Source organism: Hemitrygon akajei, chromosome 12 (genome assembly GCF_048418815.1).
Source record: "Hemitrygon akajei chromosome 12, sHemAka1.3, whole genome shotgun sequence".
Classification (NCBI taxonomy): Eukaryota; Metazoa; Chordata; class Chondrichthyes; order Myliobatiformes; family Dasyatidae; genus Hemitrygon; species Hemitrygon akajei.
Window position 1 is genome coordinate 33,742,452 of NC_133135.1, and position 21,410 is coordinate 33,763,861.

A 21,410-nucleotide genomic window follows, 5' to 3' on the forward strand; every position below is an offset into this window, starting at 1 on the left:
TAATATAAGCTCTAAAGGGAATCCCTTAATATTTTATGCCTATATAACAATGATTTGTACTTTGCGACAGCAGAAAATAATGTATTGCCTTTTTTTCCAAAGTATGCGTGTCTAAATTCCATTGATATTGTACACTTACTGGTTGGCATTATCATCTGAATTGGGTAACTAATTTCGGAGCCCACTGCAATGATTTCCGAAGACTCAATCCTGCCCAAAGCCTTTCTAGCGTTTCGAACTCGTTTGTCAATGACTCAGTGACGCCCTTCTTCTGTGACGTGTCGCACTCGGAGTAATAGCATGCTTAGTCTTCGCAACAATCTGCCAGCTCGTTGTGTGTTGCTCAGATTCCGCTATCCGCAGTCCCTGTGTCTTCGCCCTCTCTGGATTCACGACCATGATAGTCTAGACAATATTCTAAACTCACATTTGAATGCAGGCTTCATGTTAATCCTGATTAACAGTTCAGATAGAAAGGACAGCATCTTATGTGGTTCTGAACAAGGTTTAAAAACAGAGTAGTAGGGGAAAATACACTTGAAGTCAAAACTGCAATCAGCGCTCCTCAATTTGGCGCTTCTAGTGTTTCGTTCCCTTTGAGCCGCCGTCGCTGAAAAGCTCGATTGTAATTGGTTCGCTTTCCAGCTGAGCTGTGATAGGCGATTGTTGTCCATTCCTGAAGTCGCGAGTGCGATGCCCGAATTTGATTGGTTTCCCTTCCGTCAGTAGCGAATACGGATTGGTGGAAATTTTCGTGAGGCGGATGGCATCGTGGAGAAGGGTAAGTGAGGTGGTGGTGGTGGAGGAGGTGGAGGAGTAGGGTTGAGGGGCTGCCTTTTGTGGAGTGAAGTGTTGCTGGAGCTGCTCAGCATGGAGTCTGTAATAAGATCATCAACTTGGCGAACGATGGTCCTTGCTCTGCTCTTCCAGCACAGTGAGACAGATGTCCCCCAGGGGAATGTTGCTGCCTCCATGTCCCTGCTGAGGGTTGCATTGAAGCTTGGCACAGCCAGTGCAGAGGCACTGTGAGGAAGATCCACAGTCTATAGGCTCCCTCTGCACACTTGGGGGAGGGAAGAAGTTGCCTTTGAAACATTGAAATGGCGTATAACTCCGAGGTGGGGGACCACATGAAATAAAATTTGAGATAGTGTGGGAAGTACTCTGTTCAGAATGTATGAGTGTCTCTGGGATATGGTCTCAATTATGAATAGTTGGTGGAGTGGACCCCAGCTCACTCTGTGACATCTTGCAGGCTCTATAGCGGAGCTTGGGGTTGGGTAGTTCTTGGTTATCTTGGCGCAGCAATTCTAAGATTGTATAGAACATGCTGGATTAAATAATGGTATGGTTGGTGAAGAGGCAGAATGAGTTTACATTTCAAGTCAGTGACCAACCCTTGAGGTGCTGACAAGCTCTAATGAAAGACCATAGACATGAAGTGGAGATGCAAGAATGTTCAGATGCTAGTATCTGGAGCACAGACAATCTGCTGGAGGAACTGGGTGGGTTGAGCTACCTCTATGGGGAGGGGGTGTTAAGGAATTGTTGATTTCCCCTACCTCACCCCACACATCCCCCATGCGTGCTCGACTGGTGGAGTTTCTGCAGCAAATTATTACATTGATATGAAGTGTTAGCCGTATTCCTTGACAGTTGTTGCCAGACCTACTGAGTGCTTCTAACTTCTACATCTTAATTGCTGTTAATGATGTTGCAGCACACATCTCATACATACAACTGGGTATGAATTCGGCTTCAGTTTTTAAGGGGCAGTCTATGATGATTAAAAATTAAATTTTATTAATGATAGTTTATGGCTGCATTTATATACCTGCCACAATGCTTGCAGAGTAATTTGGTTAAGCAATCAGTCTGGGAAATTTGCAGTGCTTGTGTGTGTTGTCCTATCACGAGCAGGAATTAAATCTTTGTTGTTTAGTGTTTTGGAGAATATAGGGTGGGGTTTCAACTTGTAGGCTATAAATACATGTTTTGAACAGCAATTAGAAACAAAAACTTTGAATGCTGTTGTCATATTTTTGTGATTCTAGTTGGATCAACATGACGACAACATTCAGTGATGATGGTTCGAAGGCAATTGAGCGGATCACAGATGTTCTCGAAACAGGCAGCAGAACGGACAGCAGTAAAATAGATCACGTGTATGAGATTGAGAGAACCTGCGACTTCATCACAAATCATGCCTTTAAAAGGGTATGTAGCTCAAGAATAATTTATTAGATTCTTCAAAAATCAACGCATGAGTTTTGTTGAAATAATCTTTAACTCTGTCACATTTGTTGCAGAATTTTTAATTAGGGCTTTTGTCCAGTGGTAAAGGAAGGAAGAATAATTGAAATGTAGCCAACCCACTTCAGAGGCCTTATAGCCACATAATATTTGTTACATTGCAAGCATGCATTTATGTCTGGGAGTATCCTCTGAAATATTTAACCATTCACACTAGGTGGCTGTACAATTTCCTGATGAACTTCTCATTGATGCATCTGCGGTTGTATCAAAATTGGAGAAAAAGACCAGTGCCAAGATTTTCATATTGGGCGACACGTCATATGGCAGGTTTGAATTAATTTGATACAACTTTCATCAATTTGAATGTGGGGCATGTTGATAAGGGCAGTATTTATTGTCTTTTCTTCATTATTCCAATTGTTCTGCAAGTATAGTTTGTATTGACAGCATTACTTGAAATTTTCATATTTATGTAGCTGCTGTGTGGATGAAGTTGCTGCTGAGCATGTTCAGGCTGACAGTATAATACATTATGGAAGAGCATGCCTCAGCCCGACCAGAAGACTCCCAGTAATGTACGTGTTTGGACAAAAATCTATCGATTTGTATCAATGTGCTGCTGCTTTTCGTGCACTCTACCCAGACAAGTTTACGTATGTTATAATGCTGTGTGATGTCATCTACTCATATGCACTTGGTAAGAGTTTGTCTATAGTTACCCTTCTCCTCTTAAATTCTTTCTCCTAAACTATAACGTTATAAGTAGATACTTACTTTTGTCAAGGAGCTTAGAGACTCTTCAAGGATTTAAAAAAAAAGATTCAAAGCTTCATTTTATTATCAAAGAATATATGCAGAATATATCTCTGAGATTCGTCTTATCCAGGTAGCCATGGAATACAGAAAAACCATGGAAGCTTTCCAAATTTGGTTAATTCCTCTAAGTCTTTCTTACTATTCTCAGTGAATATATTCCCTTATCCTAAGCTGACTTGAAGGGAATTGATAAATGAGAATACACCTGTGTGATTGTTAAGCACATTTTTTACAAATAAACGATGTAGAAACTCAAGGTAAGGTAGCCATTGTTTTAAAAGGATGATTTTTTTCATTTTTTTACCCTTATTTCTCAGATATTATAAGATCTAAAGTATTTGACCACTTCATAATCAACACAGTGAATTCTGGTTAATTGGGCCGTTGTTTAATTGTGGCAGCGGCTTATTTGGAACAATTTTTTTAAGAAAACAAAAACTAATCGTGAAAGTTGCCAATACTCCATTGGTTTATTTGGGACACCTTGCTACTTAATTTGAATAGGAAACTTGCCAGACAGATTCTAACTAATGTCAGAAGTGTGCACTTGTGTGATTGTTAGACGCTACGCTGTGCATAAAGTGAACAGTCTTAAAACAGTGACTTTTGTCACTGACTGTTGGTGAGAAATAAACAGTAAGACAATTCTGAACTGTTTTGCTCACAGCAGTTTCAAGGATTCAGGCTTGATGAAGCCAGAATTGGCTGGGACTGAAAATGAAATGATTTCACTACAGCAACAAGTTAGGAACTATGAAGAATTTGAAGGTATCAACAATCATCTTGAATGTTACAATGGAAGCAAAGATTTGGAGGATGCAATCATCAGTAGCATTGTGTGAAGGCAGTCCATCATCTGCACTAGGTGTCTGTACTGATTTTGTTCATTGTGTATACTGAATGAAATCCTCAGTTGACAACTATTAGGAACTAATGAACAGTTTTATAGTACTGTAGTAGTATTGGTAGTGTTCTAATTTGTTCTGTATTTCACTTTATATATAATTAGTTATTCAGTTTGTCTTTTTGTTAATACCTTTTTTAACCACTTCTATGAAACTTCAGCTAATTGGTGCCAAATCTGCTTAATTAGGCCTAAATGTACTGACCCAATGTATCCCAATTAACTGGAATCCACTATACTTTCATTTTTTTTATATATACCGATCACTTCAAAGATTGTTTTGTACAGTCTGGTAGGGTAATTTTTACCTAAATATAAATGCAATAAAAACTGGCTGTGGTGTAGTTGAATGAGGGTGTGATTCAAAGCAACATTCTCTTCAGGTTACACGTTCAATAACTGTCCATGTACAGGTTTCCCCTGTTATCCAAAAGTAGAGCGTTCCTATGAAACCTTTCGTAAGCTGAAATGGCGTAAAGCGAAGAAGCAATGACCATTAAAATTTTTGAGCGTTCCCAGACCCAAAAAAATAACCTACCCAAAAAAATAACCTACCCAATCATAAGAAATAGCACATAAGACCTAAAATAACACTTAACATACAGTAAAAGCAGGAATGATATGATAAATATACAGCCTATATAAACTAGAAATAATGTATGTACAGTGTAGTTTCACTTACCAGAATTGGGAAGATTTAGCCAAAACCAATTTGTAGAAAAAAAAATCGGCATGTACACACATGCGCACACCTGCCCGTGCAAGGCTTCACGGTCATGGTAGTCTTTTTTGGGGTAAACACAAGTTTAAAGCAGGTACCTTTTTTCGTAAAAGTGAAAATCCTCTTCAGATTTCTTTCAGTTAGTGAAAACAGCTACTAATGTAGGTCTTCCGTAAAGTGAACTTTCGTAAAGCGGGGGACTCCTGTATAACAGCTTCTGTTTTTTCTGTAACTATTCATTATGCAGTCTTGACTAAGGCACTTATTTGATCTTTTATTAGATGAACTACAACAGCTGCTCCAACCAGAATATGAAAACCTTGTTGTTTCAGCAGTTTGTGCTTACAGAAATGGAACAACCGATCCCTGTAAGACCGATGGCCTTCACAATGAAAGTGATGTTGATGTCCAGGGATCTAGCAGCCAGTCATGCCTTCAAGTTATTAATAAGTTTGGCCGCCAATTCACTATTCATGATGGCAGGAGTGTGAATGACTACAATATGTTCTACATTGGACAGGAGAGCCCAACATTGACAAATTTTATGATGACGTGGAATCAGTGTTCGTTTTGCTCATTTGATCCTGTGAAAGGAGTTGGGAGACAGGAGAGTGTGAATATTAACAAGGCTTTAATGAAGCGATACTACATGATCGAAAGAGCCAAGGATGCTCAAGTTGTAGGAATTTTAGTCGGGACTCTTGGTGTTGCTGACTATCTCTCCACTATTAATCATCTTAAAAGGATTGTCAAACAATCGGGCAAAAAAAGTTACACCTTTGTAATGGGTAAATTGAATGTTGCTAAATTGGCTAATTTCTTGGAGGTGGACATATATGTGTTAGTAGCTTGTCCAGAAAACTCTCTATTGGATTCCAGTGAGTTTTATAGACCAGTCATAACCCCATACGAGATGGAGGTCGCTTGCAATCAAGCACGACAATGGACTGGAGAATACATTACTGACTTCAGGGATCTGCTTCCAGGTTTGTCTATTGTCACATCCTCATGCTTGTATCTGTGATTGTAGAAAAGTGTGTATATTTTCTAATAACTTTATAAAATTGGGATGTTGGTATCACTGGTTTGCCAATATTTATTGCTAAGGACTTAATCCCCTTTAAGAAGATGGTGGTATACGCCACGTGCATGAACCATTGCCGTTCTGCTGGTGAGGGTACTCCATTGTGGAGCTGAGTAGGGAGTTACAGGATTCAGACTAGTGACAGTGAAGAAATAGATTTCCAAGTCAAACTAGTGTGTTTCTAAACAGGGGACCTGACAACTGTGTCCTTGTGTGTCTGTTGCCCATGTTGCCATTTTTGTAGCAGGTGTTGCAGGTTTGAAAGGTGCACGTGAATGAATGGATTCACATTCATCCATTAATGTTAAAATAAAAATGTACCTTTTCCACAGTAGCACCCTTGCACGGCCCTGCAGTAAGTTTAGAATACTGGTTTTGGTCTTTCACTTTTCATGTGGTATAGGTAAGAAATTTACTGATGTGTGCATTTCTGATGACCTGAGAACTAATCAGTTAACAGGGTGGCACAGTCGTGAAGTGCACGCCTTAACTTACAGTGCCAGCAATAGCCGATTGGTTTCAATTTCCACCACTGCCTGTGAGGAGTTTGTATGTTCTCCCTATGATCCTGTGGGTTTCCACCAGGTGCTCTGGTTCCCTCCCACATTCCAAAGATGTACGGTTAGGGTTGGTGAATTGTGGACACGTCATGTTAGTGCTGGAAGCGTGGTGACACCTGCGGGCTCCCCAGCACAATCCTTGATTTGATGCAAATGACACACTTCACTCAATGTTGTTGTTTTTTTAAAACTTAAAAAAAAATTTTTTTGCTCAACATAACAAAACTTTCAATTTCCAGGTACATTTACATTTCTTCCCCTCACAGATATCAGCTATCAGAACACTTCCATCAAAGTATAGATGCCACCACCACATCCTATACAAAAGCCCTTATTAGTATAGCAGACAGGTTTACATCTACATATTGTAGAAAAAGTTGTCATGTTTTATGAAAACTATTTGTTTTTGAGTGTACCGTACTTGTTAAACAGTCCAAAGGAATATATTCCATGATTAATTTACGCCAACCAGAAAGACCAGGGGCCTTATCGGATATCCAACAAAGTAAAATGGTCTTCCTCTCACAAAATGTCAGAATGTTAAAAAGTTTTTTCTTGATGTGCATTAATAATACGACTGCTGGGTAAGCCTAAGAGAAAAGACACTGGTCCAGTTCACGCTCCATCTTCAGAATCTTTTCCATTTCACCCAAAATATCACTCCAGTATGCCTGAAGTTTGGGACAAGTCCAAAAACAATGGGTGTGAGTTCCAATATTTCCTTTACATTTAGAACACATTGGAGAAACCCCTGTCTTAAATTTCAAGAGACAATCTGGAGTCAGATGGGCTGTACGCAGAATTTTGAGTTGCAACACTCTAATGTTTGATGTTTCAATATATGTGACAAATAAAGCTAATCAATCTATGATACAGTAGTAGACTCACGAAATTTCCCGGATTTCTGTCAAATAAGTTTCTGTAGATTGAGGAGGGAGGAGAAACTATTTTACATTTTGACTGGAAATATGTTGCACATTCCTTCACTATCACTAGGTCTGAATCTTAGAACTCCCTACCCAGTACCACAGCAAAGTTTCTGCACCAGAAGATCTGCAATGGTTCAAGAAGGTCGCACATCACCAGCCACCAGCTTCTCAAGGGTATTTAGCCTTTGGCAGTAAATATTGGTGTCACCAATGATACATATTCTAGTTGCTTATAATTTGAGTCATTTGCAGAATAAACTATAGTCTATTTTCTAACATTATTAGTGAATAGTGTACAATAAGTTATCCCTCATGATTTGCCTAATCGTAAATAACTACAAAATGGACTTTTGGCTCACTGGTTCCATACTGACCATCAATACCCATTTTACACAAATCCCAGTTCATTCCCTCTAAATTTCAAAATAATTCTGCCACTCGCCTATACACTGTGGGCAACTTAGAGTAGTTAATTAACCTACCAACCTGTATGCCTATGAGATGTGGGAGGAGACCAGATGTGGGGAAGCAGTCTCAGAGAACATACAAACCCTGTACAGACAGCACTGGATATCAACACAAAACAAACCACTGCAGGACCTCAGCCAGTGGGTTGCTGCAGCTGCTCTACCAGCTGCACGACTGGGTGACTGTTTTTGATTATCAATTTCATGATCACAGCTAGTCACGGTTAAATTGAGTTGTCTCAAACTATTAGACACAGGGGATGTAAAAGCAGTTTCCTGCACCACTCAGCTCCTTGGCTATATTACTAACCCTCCTTGCCTTTTCTTTATTTCTCCACAATATTCCAGATTGAAGCAACGTTACAAACAATACTTTATGTATTTGCTGGGTTTTTAATGGACTGACAACTTTTCATTAAGTGTCACTGACTTCCTGCTTCACAGGTGGCTGCCGTCATGTTCAATTTCCAGACGAGAACTTCAAAAGTCAGGAGACCAATGTCTCACTAATAACTGGAAACCTTCAAGCAATTCATCTGCTAAAGTCGGAGGGGCAAATCAACACATCCAGCACATCTCTGATCCCCAGGAATGAGGCTCTTGCAGTTACTCAGTCACACCCAGCAGGTAATAAAATTTAATATTAATCAGGAAGGGTGATGCTTTTGTTATTTTTCTCATTTCTTCCCGCAAGGGTTTATCCATATTTCACATGGTAAAGATGCAGGCAAGCCACTTGTTCTCAGTGCTCTAAGGGAAGCTTGGGTGTGATGGGCCTTGTGGATTGACATTTAACATATATGCAACAAGTGAAAATGAGGATGAATTATTCATGAAGACAGGCCACTTGGGTGAATTAGAGGAAACCACTATAGTTTTTAAGGTCACATACATTAGGCAGACAACAAAAATGCAGTTACAGTATATGACTTTTATCTTAGTGATGCCACAGATGAGAAAGAAAAGATAAAGATTGTACTTAATTTTATTTTGTGCAATCTTGCAAAGATCTTCTCGTTTGTTAAATTTAACAGAGAAATTTGGATAACCAGAATTTCAGAGAGTTGTATTTACCAGGAATGGTTAAGTCTAAGGGTAACAAACATTGACAATAGTTTCAACAACACATGAATGGGTCTGTCAGTGTTACTGACATGGCAGGAGTCAGTGTTACTGAGGGCATGTTAAGGTGGTATCAATGTAGTGAAAATTGAATAAAGTTCAATATTTGTTAGGAAGAGAGATGGATTTGGTAGCTAGGGATCAAAGTTTACGATGAGCACTGAACACTATAACTTCTAAAGTTTTCCTAAAATTTAATTGGAAGAAATCTCTGCTCATCTAGTCCAAGAAATGGACAAGTCCTGTGACTTCGAGAGAGTGAAGAGATCAAGAGAAGTGTTGAAGAGGTGGAAAATGTTTTTTCATTACCAATGGACATTCTGAAGAAACAATCTGAGTTCTTCCATTAGCCTACTACTTAAGTCTAGATTTGTTTCTTTTTCCTTTTCCTGTATTTCTGCTTTTTGCAAGACTGATATAAAAATTATTTTACAGCTTCATTCTTAGCAACTCGGAGTTGGAAGGGATTGGAGCAAAACCTTGGGGAGACACCCGTGTCCAAAGCAGTAGAAGGACGGAAGGGGATTGCGATCGCCTATGAGGAAGAGGGCACTAGTTGAAGTAACTGCAGCCCTGGATGTTAATACGTATGAAAATGACCTGAAATCTAATTCAAGGAATAGAGAGACTAACAAAGATGGCCCCATTTGAAAGCAAATTGGTCTCTACAACATTTCTTTGGAAGTCTTTAACTTTCAAGATAATGGTGTCTCCCCATACAAAATGATGGGTGATAGTTCTTGAATGTTGGTAAGCAACAACATTTTGAACCAAATTGTGAACTTGAGAAGTTATTTTATGAGTTGTGTAGTTATCTTGTGGGATATATTATGAATCACCTAATCCAAAGGTTCAGTGATGATGAAGCCAAATTGAGAATTCACTGAATGCTGTGAATTGGTTGGATTTGACTAGACTGTTTTATATAGATAACATGGAAAAATATTTGCTGTTCAGTGATTCAAGATTATGATGAAGGATCTTGACCTGAAACATTGACTCTTTGTTCCTCTCCATAAATACTGCTGGACCTGCTGAGTTCCTCCGGATTTTCAGTATCTGCAAAATCTCTTGTGCTTGTAAAATGGTATGTTCATCAAATGACAACAAAAAACGAATTAAATGGGTGGAAGCAAAGGTATAACTGTGGAGGCTGACTATGTTAGGTTTCGTGATTTCTGGTATGGATTAGGTACTTTCCCATCAATGTCTAGAATTTAGCAATAATGACAACTTGGACTTGGTTGGTGCACTCACTACATAAGTTTTAAATTGAGTGCAGAAATTGAACTCTTTGCAAGGATTCAAAGTTTGAAAACTAAGGATGGGGAGGGAATTGGAAGCTGTTCTGTTGGCCTGGAGAAACTAAAAATCTATGGAACAGCCAGATGGAACAAGTCAAGAGCAGTGGATTTGTGTGGTCATTCACTTCACCTATGTTTGTTGACCAAGATTAAAGTTAACACTTTGAAGGAATGCAACAATATAGGGAGGGAGTTGTGAACTGGTAGTCCAAGATCATGTGACATCAACTATTGAAGGAAAAATGGATAAAGTGGAAATGCACAGGAGATCTGGAAGAAATGGGGTGATGTAGAGATGTGAAGTTAATTATGAGGAATTTTAAAATCAATCGGTTGAAACAAATAAAGACAATGAGGGGAAAGAAGGGATTATGGGCAGCGTAGCCTTGGGTGGCATGTGATTGAAACTTACACATTCTATAATCTAAGTTTACAGCAAGAATACTGGAGAGAGAGTCGAGAACCAATGGTCACTTATTTCAATGACAGAGATGAAAGTAAATTGTCACCACTTAATGGCCAGTGGATTTTAAACTGCAGTCAGTGCTCAATCTGACTATTTTGTATGATTCCTCAGTATATGAGAAGTAACCTATGAGCTAATATGATTGAAAAGGTATGTACTTCCGAGAAGAGCTAATTTTCCCAATATGGAGTATTTTGTCTTACCAGAGCAGGAAGATAGTTGTGTGACAGAGGAAGGTAGTGGAGAAGTAAATCCCATCTAGACTGCCCATTAATGTCTGCATTGTTTTCAATGTCATTACATCATATGGATGTTCAAAAGGAAATATGGTTTTGAAATGTGTGCACCCCATCTTAACTGCTGTCTTATTTTTAACTGTAATGATAAACGGTTATTTGTTTGACCAGAGACATGGTATAGATGTAATTAAATGGTGATAATGTTTCAATTTGAAGCACATGTAATGAAGACTGAATACCTCAGATGCCTTTCACTTTATTTTAATACAGTCTGAAATTATCAATAAAAATAATTTGATTATTTCTAGGGTTTTTGGTTAGTTGTGCTGCAATATACATTTACTCCTAGCATCTGAACTTTGTCACTTTTTAAGTAGGAGGCAGCAGGAAAGTTCATCTCCCATTACTCTACTTGTGAATCTATCCTGTACCAATGTTAATTCTCAAGAAAATTAATTTTCAAATGTAGGGGGAGGCAACTTGGAGCTTTTTTATTCTAATTGATACTCCAATGTACTTGTATTTTTTTTAATGTTATACTGTGGAAGAACTAATTTTCCAGTGAACCCAGTGACTTTAAAGGGAGCATAAAGAAAATACAGATGAGGTTCAGTGGAACACCGGGTTGGGAGCTCTGGTGAGGTCCATATGAACATAGGAACCAGGACCGCAGTGAGCGTCGGATCCAGGCTCCTGGTTGATGGAAATGGTTTTGTAGAACACCTGTTAAACGATAATTTGTTCAAACATGATTTTCTTATCACAGTACCATTGACTTGAAATGCCCCTCTATACTTTTTTCTCTATGATATTTACTAATCTAACTACTAATGTTACTTCTTTGCAACTATGTTCAACATTGTTAGAATGACAGTGGATTGCATTAGACCCAGCGGCACAACTGAGAATACCCAAAGTTAGATCTTGGGTGTACAGCTGGCCTACTTTTCCCTGTCACTCCAACCCAGAGTTGTCTGCTCCAAAGTCATTGTCCCTCCAGGTTATCATCCATCCAGAAGGCTGAGGTTTAGTTGGGGTGTGATGAGTGATGAATAAAACAACCAGTTTGGAGCCAAGAGGTGCTTGTAGGTGTCATGGGGAGACTGTGTAACCAGGAGAGGCACACCTGCACCTTTTGTCATGGGGACTACACTTGTACAATTCATGAGAAGAGGCACAGCTTACACCCCTCAGCTCGAGTTATAAAATAACTAAACACACACAAGCAGCAAAACAGGCTCAAGACTTCTACACTTGACACAGCACAACTTGGATAGAAGTTTCATGTTTCAGAGCCAAGTGCTTGTTTTAGGCAGCTGAAATACAACAGAAAATCTGGGAAATACTCAGCAGTTCGGGCAGCATCTTTAGGGGGAAGAAGCAGCCAGTGTTTCAGGTTAACGGCCTTTTATTTGAAATGTGAATTCTGATTAGCTGTCTACAGACCCTGGCTAGCCTGCTGCATGTACTAGCATTTTCTGTTTTGTTTTAGCTTAGCTGTGTCTGAGCTTGTGTTCCTGACTATAATAGTGATGCCAATTATTTATTTATTATTATTATCATTTCATTTTTTCTTTTTTTTTGTGTTTGAACAGTTTGTTACCTTTTGCACACATTTAGTTCAACCTGTTTGTGTGGTCTTTCTTTGGTTCCGTTATGGTTATTGGATTTGTTGAGCGTCCACAAGAAAAGGAATTCCAGGGTTGTATATGGTGGCACACACGCGCGCGCGCACACACACGCACACACATATCTTGAACTTTGTATTTGCCTCCACCACCACCCCAGGCAGTGCATGCCAGCCAGCCACCACTTGCTGTGTGAAAATACTTGCCCCACACATTTTCATTAAACGTATGCCTTAAATATCTGTCCTGTGGTATTAGACATTTCAACCCTGATTGTCTATTTTGTCAATATCTTTCATAATCTCATAAACTTCTGTCAGATTTCCCCATAGCCCTCACTGCCCCAGAGTAACCAACCCAAGTCTGTCCAACCTCTCCTTATAGTATGTGACCTCTAATCTAGCTAGCATCATGGTAAACCTCTTCTCACCCTCTCCAAAGCCTCAACATCCTTACTATAATGCGGAAGACTTCTTTACCACCCTATCAACCTATGTGGCCTCTTTCAGGGAACTATGGACTTAAAGTCCAAGAACCCTCTGCAAATCCACACTGTTAAGGGTCTTGCCATTAACTGTGTACTTTGTCTTTATGTTTGATTTCTCAAACTGCAACACCTTACATTTTATGTTATTTTATTTAGATAGAGTGCGGAGTAGGCCCTTTCAGATCTTTGAGCCATGCTGCCCAACAGTCTCTGATTTAACCCTTGCCTAATCATGGGACAATTTACAACGATCAATTAACCTACCAACTGTACGTTGGTAGATTATTATCAGATTATTATCTGAACGGTGTAGAGTTGGGTAAGGGAGAAATACAAAGAGATCTCGGAGTCCTTGTTCATCAGTCACTGAAGGTGAATGAGCAAGTGCAGCAGGCAGTGAAGAAGGCTAATGGAATGTTGGCCTTTATTACAAAGGGAATTGAGTACAAGAGCAAGGAAATCCTCTTGCATTTGTACAGAGCCCTGGTGAGACCACACCTGGAGTATTGTGTACAGTTTTGGTCTCCAGGGTTAAGGAAGGACATCCTGGCTGTAGAGGAAGTGCAGCGTAGATTCACGAGGTTAATTCCTGGGATGTCTGGACTGTCTTACGCAGAGAGGTTAGAGAGACTGGGCTTGTACACGCTGGAATTAAAGAGATTGAGAGGGGATCTGATTGAAACATATAAGATTATTAAGGGATTGGACAAGATAGAGGCAGGAAATATGTTCCGGATGCTGGGAGAGTCCAGTACCAGAGGGCATGGTTTGAGAATAAGGGTTAGGTCATTTAGGACAGAGTTAAGGAAAAACTTCTTCTCCCAGAGAGTTGTGGGGGTCTGGAATGCATTGCCTCGGAAGGTAGTGGAGGCCAATTCTCTGGATGCTTTCAAGAAGGAGCTAGATAGGTATCTTATGGATAGGGGAATCAAGGGATATGGGGACAAGGCAGGAACCGGGTATTGATAGGAATTGATCAGCCATGATCTCAAAATGGTGGTGCAGGCTTGAAGGGCCGAATGGTCTACTTCTGCACCTATTGTCTATTGTCTATTGTCTTTGGACAGTGGGAGGAGCCCAGAGCATATGGAGGAGACCTACGCAGTCACGGGGAGAATGTACAAACTTACAGGTAGCAGCGGTTTACTCCATCTGCCATTTCTCTGTCCATATCTGCAATTGATCCGTATCATGCTTCATTCTTTCCCAGTCTTCTACACTATAATACCACCAATCTTTGTATTGTCTTCAAACATACTAACCCATCCATCTGCATCCTGGTCACACATATACTGTATATTTCAGAATCAGTAGAGGTCCCAATACAGATCCCTGTGGAACATGACTGGTCACAGACCTCCAGCAAGAATTGTCCCATTGATGACTATCTCCTGTCTTCTATTGGCAAGCCAATTCTGTATCCAAACTGCCAATTTATTATGGATTCCATTCATTTTAATCTTCTGAATGAGTCCGTCATGAGGGACCTTATCAAACATCTTACTAAAATCCATATAAGCAACATCCACAATCCTATTTTCATCAATTGTAACTTGCCTTGTGCCTAATTAGGCCATGGTTTTCAAAATGCTTAAGTCCAATCCCTATGAATCAGCTCCAGTAACTTCATTACCATTGGCGTGAGACGCAGCAGTCTATAGTTTACAGGAATACTCCATTTCTCTTCTTGAATAATGGAACAATATTAGCTACTTATTCATCTTACAGGACCTCACCCATGGTTAGAGAGGGTGAGAGGATATTGATGAACAATCATGTGTCTTGCCTCGCTCAATAACTTGGGAATGTCATCATGCCCCGAGGACTCATGTTCTTTAAGAGACCCATCACTACCTCCTTTATCTCAAAACACCCGAGCATATTAGCACTTACACATATAATTCCCTATTATCCATGTCATTCTCCGTGGTAAATCCTGATGCAAAGTATTCATTTAGGATCACCTTCACATCCTTTGCCTCGAAGCACATGTTCCCTCCTATACCTCAAGTAGTTCTGCCATTCACCAGTTATCCCCTTGCTTTTGATGTATGTTAAGAATATCTTGAGATTCTCTTTAATCCTACTTGCCAAGGGCTTTTCATGGCTCCTCCTGGCTTTCCTAATTCCCTTCTTAAATTATTTTCTGGCATTGTTATAATCTTAAAGGGTTCTGCTTAATATAAGCTTTCTAAACTTTACATATGTTTAGTTTTCTTCTTGACTAAATTTGCTACGTTTGCCAAGTTTCCCTTACCCTCCTGTCCTTACTGGAACATTCTTGTCTCTCTCCCCCTCTCTCTCACTGTGTCCCTCTTCCCCGCTCTCTAGCTCCTCCCTCTCTCACTGTTCCTCTAACTCTTGCCTATGAGAAGGTTTCAACTTTTACAAAGAAGTTGCCCCTATTTATATTTTTCAAAAACTCTAATGCCACACAAAACGCTGGAGGAACTCAGCAAGTCAGGAAACATCTATGGAAGGAAATAAACAGATGATGTTCTGGACTGAAACCCTCAAGAGGACTACATCAGATTTTCTGGCATCTGCACAATCTTTGTGTTTATAATTCTTAACCGAATACTTTTCCATTCAATCATTATACCACACTGTAACTCTTTATCTCTTGTGACCCTTAGCCTAGGCACATATCTCAAAGACAGAGACAGAAGGTCTGCAAAAAGGCATTTTTCACTGGTATCTAATCTCAAGAATGTGCATCCAAGGAGATCTTCAAAGCATTACCACATTCTAAGCTGATACCATTTTTGTGTTACATGCTTTGCATATACCAAGGAGGAATTAAACATGCCTTTTGGAAAACCTACTCCTTACGCAAGGAAGTCAATGTTCTTCCCTAAGTGGAACTGTCTGATCACACTTGCCAAGTACAGAACTCTGGTATCCTATCGAGTGTACTTCTGCTGTTCTGTGCTGATCACTGTACTTGCAATATGCTGATTTGTCTGATGTATACAAGTCATACTATAAAGGAAACTTTAAAATCATATGCTGCATGCAGATGAGGTCTACGTTTGAGGATGGGGTGTTGTGGAGAATCATGGTTTTCTCTAACACAATACTCAGCATCTGTGCTTGTATCCAGAAATGCTTTTTTTAAAGTTTTGTCAATACTTTTCTCTCTTAACTTTAGTGAGAACAAAATTTTATTCTGTATTTCAAAATGTTGGGCATTGATTTGTGAATTCTGTGTGGGTCTATTTCTGTAACCCAAATGGCATTAAAGTGGGAGTTACCTGTACATGGGGGCAATAGTCATATAGAATATTCCAAGTTACCTGCCCTGATGTATTCAAGACATTTTGGTCAGTATTTGATGGGTATAATTTGTTTGTCATGACTCAATATATTTAATAATCCAAAAAGCAAATACTTTGGTTAAAAACTGACATATATACAGTATACAAGTCTTGCCCAAGTTTGGGAAGATGCCTGAAGCCTTGCAGCAAATCCATCCTGTCAGTCTCTTATTCACATGAATGGGCTGTGCATTAAGTTGGACATTCATAAGTTGGAGGCCTATATACAGTACTCAGATCATGGTGTGATTTACACAGTATATGTATTGCTATCTGTTACCCACTGTATCCCATTCTCACTTCCAGCACATATACAGTAAGTGCTTGCGGTATGATACAGAAAATAATCTGCTTTCATAACCAATTTGCTGTTATCCTTTAACATCACTTTCTCTCCAGGATTTGACAGAGGCTGAGCTGAGACAACTGGAATTTCAGAACATGGTACACACAGGACTTATATCATATCCAACATTTTCTCCTTCCAAAGAGGGAGAGGGCGAAAGGTATTTTGTCACGTAATAAAACTCTTCCATTGTTCTATGTTCATGCGTGTGAAGAGACATAACCGTTTCCAATAACTGTTACACATTTTAGATCTGCTTACAGAAAATCTTTAGGGATAGGACAATATTAGTTTATGTTCAGCAAACTTTTGCTGCAAATGTTATCCTCCCTTATTGTAATACTTGGACAATAAAACACATTATTATTTAGTTAATGTGTAGAAAGCACCTCTCTGAGTCAATGGACCACTCCTAAAACTTGACGACATGGTAAGCTGACACTGATGGAGTGTTGTACTCTCAAGAGGCTCTGGATATCAGGAAAGGCCCTTTATCTTCTCAGATACCAAAGGAATATTCGAGGAATTGTACAGGAGTTCTGCCCAGTGACCTGTTTAATATTTCTCCTGAGTCTAATAAGTATCTAATATTTTCCTGATTTAGGAGAGAAAGAAGCAGAAATGCATTCCATCACAAGACAATATAAAAGCAAGCTAATACTCTTGCTCAAAACTTCAGAGAGTAACAGAAATCTTAGAACAGGCAATGCCAATAAAATAAAATATGGTTACCGTTTCAGGTCAGTAACTTTTCATTAGGTCCAACTTAGGCACAAAATGAAGGGCTCTACTTTCAATATTTATCACTACTGTTATGACCAATATACGTGACACAATCCTGACCTTAGATACTTATGTGGAATGTGCATGTTTGTTCTGCGACAACATGGGTTTTCTCAGGGTGCCCTGGTTTTCTCTTACATATCAAAGATGTGCTGGTTAATAGGTTATGGGCTACTGTAAATTGACCCTAGTGAGGAACATTTTTTAATTCATTTCCTCAAATAAAGTTTATTATATATGTCAGGGAACAAAATGAACAAGGGAAAAGTTGAAGGGGAATTTTTAACATCAGGGTAAAAAAGATCTGTTGTGAGTGCTGCCTTTAGATATTCAGTATACTGAAGATGTTCCTTTGATTGCATATTCACAGGTTCTGAGTTGTACACTTCACTATCAGTCGTAAAAAGGAATATCTGTATCTCTCACCGTCTTCTTCTCTTTACTCTCTTTCTCACTACCTCCACGAAATCTTTTGTTCTCTTAAGACCATAAGACATTGGAACAGAAGTAGGTTATTCAGCCCATTGAATCTTCTCCACCATTCTACCTTGGCTGATCCTAGATCCCACTAAACCTCATACACCTGCCTTCTCACCATAACCTTTGATGCCCTGGCCAATCAGGAAAATTATTCATTTTCACTTTAAATATACCCACAGCCTTGGCCTCCACCACAGTCTATTGAAGAGCATTCCACAGATTCTCTACTCTGGCTAAAAAAAATCTCCTTACCTCTGTTCTAAAGGGTCACCCCTCAATTTTGAGGCTGTGTCCTCTAGTTCTGGACACCCCTACTAGAGGAAGAATCCTCTCCACATTCACCTATCAAGTATCTTCAACATGGAACCGTAGAACATTACAGCACAGAAACAGGCCTTTTGGCCCTTTTTGGCTGTGCCGAACCATTTTTCTGCCTAGTCCCACCGACCTGCACCTGGACCATACTCCTTCATACCCCTCTCATCCATGTACCTGTCCAAGTTTTTCTTAAATTTTAAAAGTGAGCCAGCATTTACCACTTCATCTAGCAGCTCATTCCACACTCCCACCACTCTGTGTGAAGAAGCCCCCCCATTTTCCCTTTAAACTTTTCACCCTTCACCTTTAACCTCTTTTTTTTCTCCCCTAGCCTCAGTGGAAAAAGCCTGCTTGCATTCACTCTATCTATGCCCATCATAATTTTATACACCTCTGTCAAATCACCCCTCATTCTCCTACACTCCAGGGAATAAAGTCCTAACCTATTCCAACCTTTTTCTGTAACTCACTTTCTCAAGTCCCAGCAACATCCTTGTAAACCTTCTCTGCACTCTTTCAACCTTATTAATATCCTTCCTGTAATTTAGTGACCAAAACTGCACACAATACTCCAAATTTGGCCTCAACAATGCCTTATACCTCACCAATGTCTTATACCTCACCATAACATTCCAGCTCTTATACTCAATACTTTGATTTATAAAGGCCAATTACCAAAAGCTCTCTTTACTACCCTATCTACCTGTGACACCACTTTTAGGGAATTTTGCATCTGTTCTACTGCACTCCTCAGTGCTCTACCATTTACCTTGTATGTTCTACCTTGGTTTTTCCTTCCAAAGTGCAATACCTCACATTTCTCTGTATTAAACTCCATCTGCCATTTTTCAGCACATTTTTCCAGCTGGCCCAAATCCCTTTGCAAGCTTTGAAAACCTTCCTCACTGTCCACTACACCTCCAATCTTTGTATCATCAGTAAATTTGCTGATCCAGTTTACCACATTATCATCCAGATCATTGATACAGATGACAAATAACAATGGACCCAGCACTGATCCCTGTGGCACACCACCGGTCACAGGCCTCCACTCAGAGAAGCAATCCTCCACTACCACTCTCTGACTTCTCCCATTAAGCCAATGTCTAATCCAATTTACTACCTCACCATGTATACCTAGTGACTGAATCTTCCTAACTAACCTCCCATGTGGGACATTGTCATAAGCCTTACTGAAGTCCATGTAGACAACATCCACTTTCCTTGTAACCTCTTTGAAAAACTCTAATAGATTTGTTAAACATGACCTACCACGCACAAAGCTGTGTTAACTCTCCCTAATAAGTCCCTGTCCATCCAAATACTTGTATATCCTATCTCTTAGTTTTCCTTCCAATAATTTACCTATGACAGACATCAAACTTACTGACCTATAATTTACCAGATTACTTTTTGAGCCTTTTTTAAACAACGGAACAACATGAGCTATCCTCCAATCCTCTATATGTTGATTTAGAAAACTTTCCTGGACACATTTTACAAACTCTAACCCGTCTAGACCTTTAGCAGTATGGGAGTCCCAATCAATATGAGGAAAATTAAAATCCCCTACTATCACAACTTTATGTTTCCTGCAGTTGTCTGCTATCTCTCTGCAGATTTGCTCCTCCAATTCTTGCTGACTATTGGGTGGTCTATTATACAACCCCATTAATGTGGTCATACCTTTCTTGTTTCTCAGCTCCACCCATATGGCCTTGATAGACAAGTCCTCTAATCTGTCTTGCCTGAGCACTGCTGTAACATTTTCCCTGACTAGCAATGCCACCCCTCCCTCACCCTTCATCCCTCTGCTTCTATCATGTCTGAAACATCGGAACTCTGGAACATTAAGCTGCCAGTCCTGCCCCTCCTGTAGCCAAGTTTCAGTAATGGCTATGATGTCATAATTCCACGTGTCAATCTACGCCCTCAGCTCATCAGCCTTCCCTACAATACTCCCCGCATTGGAACAGACACACCTCAGAAGATTATTACCACCACACACAACCCTTCTATTTATGACCGCATGAACCTTTAACATTATTTATTTTCACCCCCGCTCCACTATCTACTCTGGCACTCTGGTTCCCATCCCCCTGCAAATCTAGTTTAAACTCCCCCCCCCCCCCCACAAGCACTAACAAACCACCCTACAAGGATATCGGTCCCCCTGTAGTTCAGATGTAACCGTCTCTCTTGTACAGGTCCCACCTGCCCCAGAAGAGGTCCCAATGATCCTGAAATCTGAAACCCTGCCCCCTACACCAGTTCCTCAGCCATGTGTTCATCCTCTAGTGCATCCTATTCTTACCCTCACTGGCATGTGGCACAGGTAACAATCCTGAGATTACCACCCTTGAAGTCCTGCTTTTTAACTTCCTACCAAACTCTATACTCACCCTTCAGGACCTCGTCACTCTTTCTTCCTATGTCATTGGTATCGATGTGTACCATGACATCTGGCTGCTCACTCTCCCATTTCATTTAGTAGGTTTCAATGAGATCTCCCTGCATTCTTGTAAATTCCAGTGAGTACAGGCCCAAAGCTGCCAAAAGCTCCTCATATGTTAGCCCCTTCATTCCCGGAATCATCCTTGTGAACCTCCTCTGGGCTCTCTCCAATGACAACACATCCTTTCTGAGATATGGGATCCAAAACTGTTAACTATAGTCCAAGTGTGGCATGACTAGAGTCTTATAAAAAATGTCCTAGTAAAGGATCCCCTTGGAAAGAGTGACCATAACATGGTCGAATTCCATATTCAATTAGAGGATGAGAGGGTTGGATCTCAAACAAGCGTACTGAGCTTAAAGGAGACTATGATGGTATGAAAGCGGAATTGCTTAAGATGGATTGGGAAAATAGATTAAAGGGTAGATCGGTACTTGATCAGTGGTGTATATTTAAGGAGTTATTTTACAACTATCAAGAAAAATATATTCCACTGAAGAGAAAAGGGTGTAAAAGAAAAAATAGTTATCCGTGGCTAAGTAAAGAAATAAAGCAAAGTATACGACTAAAAAGAAAGTTATATAAGGTAGCTAAATCTAGTGGGAAGATTGAAGATCGAGAAGCTTTTAAAGATCAGCAGCAAATAACAAAAAGATTGATTAAGAAGGGGAAGATAGATTATGAAAGTAAATTGGCGAAAAACATAAAAGCCAGATAGTAAGAGTTTT

At 39.8% G+C, this 21,410-nt stretch overlaps 1 protein-coding gene across 1 annotated transcript; it reads left to right on the forward strand.

Moving 5' to 3' along the window:
- The first annotated feature begins 722 nt into the window (after positions 1–722).
- On the forward strand, positions 723–11,165 carry dph2 (diphthamide biosynthesis 2). The gene is made up of 7 exons (XM_073062884.1): positions 723–781; positions 2,055–2,217; positions 2,471–2,583; positions 2,733–2,953; positions 4,979–5,683; positions 8,182–8,364; positions 9,295–11,165. The coding sequence occupies exons 2-7, from the start codon at positions 2,065–2,067 to the stop codon at positions 9,417–9,419; spliced, it is 1,500 nt and encodes a 499-aa protein (XP_072918985.1). The 5' UTR covers positions 723–781; positions 2,055–2,064; the 3' UTR covers positions 9,420–11,165.
- The last annotated feature ends 10,245 nt before the right edge of the window (positions 11,166–21,410 follow it).